We start from the raw sequence: 7,236 nt of genomic DNA on the forward strand, positions 1-7,236 counted from the left end.
TCCTTGCTCTGTTCCTCCCCCAGCTCCAGCCTCCAGCTCCTTATTCATCAAAAGCCATTCCTCCTTCCTGATTCAAAAAGGCTTATTAGCATAGTGGGCGAAGTTCCACAGCTTACTCACTCTGAACCAATCAGTAGCAGGACTACCCCACACATTAGCATAGGAGGTGAGGTCTCACAGCTTACTCACTCTGAATCAATCAGCATCAGGGTTACACCATATATACATCCGCGCGGAGAGCGTGGGTGATAGGTTTCCCAAGGAGTTACCACTGAATAGGACTATTAACTTGGCCACTACCTTTTCCCTCCAGGATTTAGATGTAACACTCTGACTTTGTGGCTGCTTCATTTTGGGAGGGCACAAAAATGCTCACAGAAAGGGTTACACTGGGCCTGCAGAGATGGCTTAGCTGATACGAGTGCTGACTGCACTTGCAGAGGACTGGAATTCAGTTCTCACTGTTATTACCTGGTGGCTCACAACTGCCTGTAAATCCAGCAACGGGGATGCGATGCTCTCTTCAGGTCTCATGTGTACATATGCCCACATAGACATGCACCCACATTGTTACAAAGTAAGTCTTTTATAAAAAAAGGAAAATGGTATTTGATAACTTTATAAATCATGGCTATCGTTCTATAACAGACACATCCTTAGATGAACCTAGGTCATCTCCTACCCATATTTGTTCAAATATCGGTATTTGTGACTACAGTAGGCTCTGCCTACTAGAAAGTTGCTTATTAGCATCCTTATCAGTATAGAATTGACAGTCATGACTGCTTTAAAGCCCACATGACCACAGGAATTACTCTGTTTCTATGACTCGCTTACAGTTGGCTTTCTGATTACAAAAGATGATACATGTTCAATGTAGAGTGGGTGAACAATCTAGAAAAACCCAAGGAAGAGGTCTCTATCATGCGTGTCATTGGTAGACAGGTTACGGCGTGTGTATGTCTTCCAGTGTGTGTGTGTGACTACCAAGCAGAACTGGCCTCACCTGCTATATACTACCTTGTTTGTCTTGTCTTATAGTCCCAGCTGTATATGACTGTACACTCAATTTCAGAAACAATGAAAACCCAACACTGCTGGGAGTCTTAAATGGAAAGAAATATCACGCTGACTGCTACGTTCGGTAAGCTGGCCCTGCTTCCTTCCTAGAAATGGGAGGGCTTGTTTCTAAGTGCTAAATGACAAGGAGTCCGCCTCCAGCAACGTCTGCTTGCCACTGAACTTCTCCCCAGTTATTTATATTATGAACTCAGGAGGCATAGCACACCTACTGCACACCCTGGAGAGGATGCCGTCCCTTCCAGCTCTTTCAAATCTGTTAACTGGCTTGGCTCAGTTTGTCTCGCTCCCCTCTCAGAGCTCTGGGCGGACAGACAGGAGGCCAGTACTCACTATCAGTCATTCTTTGTGGACACATTTCCTACAAAGATGGATCTGCTCTTTGCAAAGACAAGCCAATTTTTTTCTTTCTTTTCTGTTATTATTATTATTGCCTGCTTAATGGCTTACCCAATGCGCCCCTTGATCTCCAGAATGTCACCAAGACTAGTGGAATGACAATGGGAAGATGTAGCAGGCAGGAAGTCACGGGGCCATTTGCTCAACAACCTTATGCATTAAAATCCAGTCTGCGTTGGGTCAGGTGGCTCTGGTTCCCTATGCCGTAGTCATCTCGAAGGCCATCCAGGAGACCCTGAAACATCCTCATACAAGCAGACAGATGGTACAGAGCTTTCTGGGTAAAGAGACCTTCAGATGCCAAATCCCAGTACACCGTGATGAAATCACAACTCTGTCGAGTCACTCAAAATGTCTAAATATACAAACGCATTTGTGGACTGCCAGCCTGGGTTAACTCCCTGGAACTGCTTCCAGCTTTTCCACAAAATGAGGACGAAGCACCATCAACCACTGCCGCCCAAGAAACTCCTCAAGCCGACTTCCACCCCCTGCCCCTACTACCAGAGACAGAGTGGGTCCTTTCTCTCTGGAGTTTCTTTAACACTTGACAAGAGCTCCACTCAGCTGGATTCTTGTAGGGTACAAGATCGTTTGACATCCACAAGGGTTGGCGGGGGGGGGGGGGCAGGGTTAGTAACTGTAGTTTTCTGGAGTATATGTGGGAACTGGTGTAGAGTACATAGCCAACTATGATCCTTTCAAGTTCACCTACAAAGCCAGCAAGTGTTCATGGCCACCAGGGAAGGGTCCTTATGCTGCCCATCACACCTTTTTGTGTGTAGTAGCCCACTTAATACGACTGGGACATTCTAAGTAAATACTACAGTGCCATATAAAGAATTAACACATCTAGGGCACTACCGACCAGCACAGGCTTAAAAAGAGTAAAACTCCCTAAGGCCCAGCTAGTCAAGTGAAGCTCATTTCCTGGGCAGAGTAACTCAGAGGTCTCTATTCTGTCCAGATGCCCTTCTCACATGCCTGACCTTCCAGCACCTGCCTCAATGTGGCCGTGCCCCAGTGGAGGGCAAAGGAGCTGCGTGTGAGATGGTCCGCCATTACTGTTGCTCCTTGGTCGAAGAAAGTACTAGTGTGTTGTCCTGTATGCATGGATTCTGCACCTATCACAAAGAACACGGAGCAGCACTGTCCTCTCGGGTGGAAGCAGTGTTGGGTTTGGGGAGGTGGAAGGCGGAGAAAGGCAGACCCTCACTCCTGACAGTATCTCTCTGTCATTGACTTGACCCTTCTACTGGCCCATGGACTGCCCCCCTTGCCTCCTCCACAGGGTTTAGTCTGCAGCCAAAACTGTCACTCAGACACTGGCCTGGGGGCTCCGTGTGGTTGCTACTCTCAGCTACCTGCTCTCTGCTTTTGCAGGAGGATCCCCATGGAGGACATTCCGGAGGATGAGGACAAGTGCTCTGCCTGGTTACACAAGCTCTACCAGGAGAAGGTGAGTGCACCTGCGGGGTTTAGGGTTTGAGATGCCGTTCTCATGGGTGGGCACTGGGAGCCAGTTATTGGTGTCCCAAAGGATCAACATGTCAAGCACTGGAAGAACATAGAGGAAGTACATTGTTAGGTGGCCTCACAGAAAGTAAAACCATCACGTACGTGCATGTAGTGGACCAACAGATTAGTAATGGCTGTTCTGTATGATCCAAAGAACAAACAACAACGGCTGGCCCGATGGGTTTCAAGTGAGTGAGCTTATTGCCACGCAGTAATCAAAAGGAGGGGAAAGACCCACAGTGAGCATCCTCAATGGAGGAATCACCTGAATGACAGCCATGCTGGAGTTCTCAACGGAGCTCCCTGCTCACGGATGAACTTCTGCCTTCCTCTTTCTGTCCACCTACCGTGCAGATGTCTCAAGGGTGTCCACATTTCTATTTCTCTGAGCTGCTTGCTATTTTCCTTCCTCCCTGTTGCATTCCGGGGCCAGCCATCCAGCACAGTTATGGAGGACAGTTGACATAAGCAAGCTCAATGAGACAAGGGAGAGAGAGAGAGAGCCTCCTTGTTCCCAGAATCCCCTTCATCAAGCACAGACAGAATAGGACAGTTTACTGGTACACTGTACATCAGTGGTCCCATAGCCCTGGGGTCTTCCCCATGCCTATCACCCAGGCGTGTTTCCCCATTGGAGGGCTCACGTCAGTAACAGATGTGGTCTTGACTGTTCCTGCGTAAACTCCATCACTTCAATTTGGTCCTGCAAGGCCCCCTTACCTTCCTGGTCCAGCTCCCCAGCTCTGCCTGCTTGGCTTGGTTTTACACAGCCTCCTCCCTTCCCAAGATGTAAGCAGGGTGCAAGGAGAACCTAATTATCATTGCCCCAACTTGACCTCATGGATATCGTCCCAAGCAAGGGCTGGCACTTCCCGTGAGCAGTACCTTGCAGGCTCCTTGCCCTTTGTCATCCAGTCTCACAGACAGGATGATGTGAACCAGCGCATTGAGAGGCCAGGCTGACAGTGTATCCTTGGCAGTGTGTGGGCGGAGCTCAGTTATCTTTCATCCACGCTCCCTTCAGCCCGCCCCACTGTCCTGCTATGCTTCCTCAGAGCCTGGGTATGGTGAGCATGACCAAGGATTGCCAGCCCCAAGCTGGAGCTACTCAGTCCTGCACACAGGAAGACAGTGGCAGCTGTCTCTCCATGTGACACTGGAGGAAGGGGACACCAGCTGCCCTGAGAATCCCCAGTAGCTGCCCACAAACTACTTTCTGTAAGGTACCAGTAGGCACCACCTGGGACAGCACAGTGTCTGAGGCTCTTTTCTCTGACCCTCAGGATGCCTTTCAGGAGGAATACTACAGGACAGGGGTCTTCCCAGAGACTCCCTGGGTTCCCCCACGGCGGCCCTGGTCTCTGGTCAACTGGTTGTTCTGGGCATCGCTGCTGCTCTACCCTTTCTTCCAGTTCCTAGTTAGCATGGTCAGCAGCGGTTCCTCGGTGACGCTGGCCAGCTTGGTCCTCATCTTCTGTATGGGTGAGTACAGAGCCAGAGGCTCAACGCGAAGCCAGCATGCTTGGCGGGTACCAGATGTATGTCAGGAGGTGCTCCTTGCAGGCTGAGTGGTTCCCACAAGGGCCAGCCTCACAGTGCTGTCTGGGGTCTGACATGCGCCTGGTGGACCTGCACAGCCCGTATGGTGTGACATGGAGCTGGAGGTGAGGAGAGTCTCTATAAACTCCTCTCAGGACTGAAGCCCTGCTGGCTCCCTGTCTTCTATAGGGAAACATGACATGGGTCTTGAGAGACCTAGTTGTTGGCTCTTTGCCTTGGAAGCAGACACGGGACCCTCCCTAAGGGACTCCTCCTCTGTAACCAGGTAACTAGGCAGGAGTGAGGAGGCTTAGAAAGTGCCTTCTTCATTCTCCACAAAGGGTTATTCACCTGGTAGCACCTGGGTGTGACATTCCCCTGGCACCTGAAGGCCAGGCGACAGGTGTCCATGTCCTGTACAGGCTGGCTATTTCTCTGAAACAAAGTACTGTGGTTTCTGGGCAATACAAGGGGCTGAAGTCGGAAGTGTCTCAGGACAGACTCCCATGTGGAGCCTGGTGCTAACAGCGTCTCTTAGTGACTACTGCAGTCTTAAGAATCAGGCCACTAGGTTCTCAACTTCCCTAATGCTGTGGCCCTCATATTGTAATACAGACCCTCATATTGTAGTGACCCCTAACCATAAAATCATTTTCCTCGCTCCTTCAGAATTGTAGTTTTGGTACTGTTATGAATTGCAGTGTAAATATCTGAGTTTTCCAATGGTCTTAGTTGACCCTTATGAAGGGGTCATTTGGGGTCATGACCCACACGTCATGAGAACCACTGCACCAGGTGCATCTTCTGAACCACTTTATTTTTTTAAAAACTTGGTTCCTTGTAAGCACTTTGACACATCCAGCACATGAGCCAGTCTGTCTGCATCAGGACCACTAATTTTAGGTTCTGAATTGGATCCTGGGAAGGAGGTTGGTGGGGCTTGTAGGCGAGGGAGAAATCCCATCTCTGCTTTTACTGGCTGGCTGGCCCGCAAAGGAGGGCCATGTCCTCTGGGGCAGACAGCTATATTCCTTAAATAAGCGGGCTGGGAAAGGGCTCTCCCAGGTGTGAAGTAAGTGCCCAGGAGTCCAAGCACTGCCTGGGTGCTGTGGTCATTCAGAAATTTTCTCAGAAGTGACCTTGTGTCCTCGCTGACACATTTGTACCCCGCCTCCAGTCCTGTGTTTCTCCTGAACTGCACTGTTCCAGCATCCCTCCACTTCTTAAGGCCTCTGGACCAGAGTCCACATCTCTTACCATTTCCTATTATGTCCCTTCTGCTGACGAGACACTCTACTCAGGCCTTACATCTCAGCCTCTTCACTGGTGCCCTGCCCTTCATGTGCACAGGCTGGCCTCTGTGTCCTTGTCCGCTGCATGGTCTTGCATGGAAGCCTATATAGAGAACTTGATGCTACAGCTTTGTGACATACACCATAATTTGGGGGCTGCATCTGCTCACTCACCCGCTGTACCATAAACAGCATCTGTAGGCTGTGTGTTCAGTGGCACACAAGGAGCTCAACGACCCTTACCTCCAGAGGTACTGCTTACCGGGTAGTTTCCACGCAAGCATCTGGTGGCTCTGTGAATTCCCAGATAGGTCGAGCCCGTTCTCTGACGGCCGCAGCTTCAGAGAGCAAGGGCTCCAGGGGCCAGCGATTTTTGCTCTCTGTGGCCAGTCCAACCAATGGTGGAGTTGTGTGGGTATTCAGTGCCTGCATCCTCACAAAGCAGCCCCTCCCCCCAGGCCATTGCCCCACAGTCTCAAAGAACCTTTTTTGCCTTGGAAAGTGGTGCTGAAAGCAGAGAATTCTGGGAACTCTGTGGACAGGTGTGTGCTGCTTGTGCGATTCTGTTCCCCACAGAGCAGCCCGTTTCCCTTTCAGCTGCCGAGGAATGCCCAAAGCTGGGGTCATACGGTCCATCAGACTCACTTGCATTTTGGAGCCAACAGCCTCCTAGTGGCTCCTGTTGACAGAGCGCTCCTGGGGTGTGCTGAGATTCTAACTGCTCGTGTCTCTGTTCCCTGCAGCCTCCATGGGAGTTCGATGGATGATTGGCGTGACAGAAATCGACAAGGGCTCTGCCTACGGCAACATCGACAACAAACGGAAACAAACGGACTGATGTGGGAAAGTCACCTCCAGAGGGAACCGTGGGGGACGGCTGGCCTCTGCTTAGCCTTTGTAGCAGGGCTCAGTGATGGAGACTGGGGGGCCCTTGCTGGGACAAACACAAACCACAGCCCCTCTGGTCACGGAGTTTTGCCTCAGCGCTGGATGGGAAAGGAAGACGGGTTTAGACCTTTCCCCTCCCCTCCTCCCTGTGTGATATGGTTTCGGTTATGTCTCTTTTCAGTTGCGCGTGCGTGCGTGCGTGTGTGTGTGTGTGTGTGTGTGTGTGTGTGTGTGTGTGAGTGTGTGAGAGAGAGAGGGAGAGAGAGAGAGAGAGAGATGGGGTGAGGAGAATGGGTGTGTGGTTGCGTGTGCACTTGTGACCCTGTAACAGTAGGGTCTGGGAGGCTGCAAGGAAGGGCAGGGCCAGGGTGGAAGGGAAGGTGTCCCTGTCACCCCATGGTGCTGCGTCTTCTCTAACCCTCGATTGCCGGAGACAGAGTGAAAAGTGCTTTGGGTAAGATGACTAAATTATGCCTCCAAATAAGAAAAAGAATTAAAGTGTTTCTCTGGGTTGTCTGTG

General features: G+C 50.7%; 1 protein-coding gene across 4 annotated transcripts in view; it reads left to right on the forward strand.

Moving 5' to 3' along the window:
* Nucleotides 1-7,236, forward strand: part of Agpat4 (1-acylglycerol-3-phosphate O-acyltransferase 4 (lysophosphatidic acid acyltransferase, delta)) — a 101,165-nt gene extending 93,929 nt beyond the window's left edge. For 3 of the 4 annotated variants that reach the window (XM_006523347.3, XM_006523345.3, XM_006523348.4), the window contains 4 exons: nucleotides 1,042-1,144; nucleotides 2,863-2,938; nucleotides 4,281-4,479; nucleotides 6,572-7,236. In XM_006523347.3, coding sequence (XP_006523410.1) covers nucleotides 1,042-1,144; nucleotides 2,863-2,938; nucleotides 4,281-4,479; nucleotides 6,572-6,666 — 473 coding nt within the window. In that variant the 3' untranslated portion in view covers nucleotides 6,667-7,236. The remainder of the gene's footprint in view (nucleotides 1-1,041; nucleotides 1,145-2,862; nucleotides 2,939-4,280; nucleotides 4,480-6,571) is intronic. The other variant, NM_026644.2, reaches the window with a different exon arrangement.

This window comes from Mus musculus, chromosome 17 (assembly GCF_000001635.26).
Source record: "Mus musculus strain C57BL/6J chromosome 17, GRCm38.p6 C57BL/6J".
Lineage (NCBI taxonomy): Eukaryota > Metazoa > Chordata > Mammalia > Rodentia > Muridae > Mus > Mus musculus.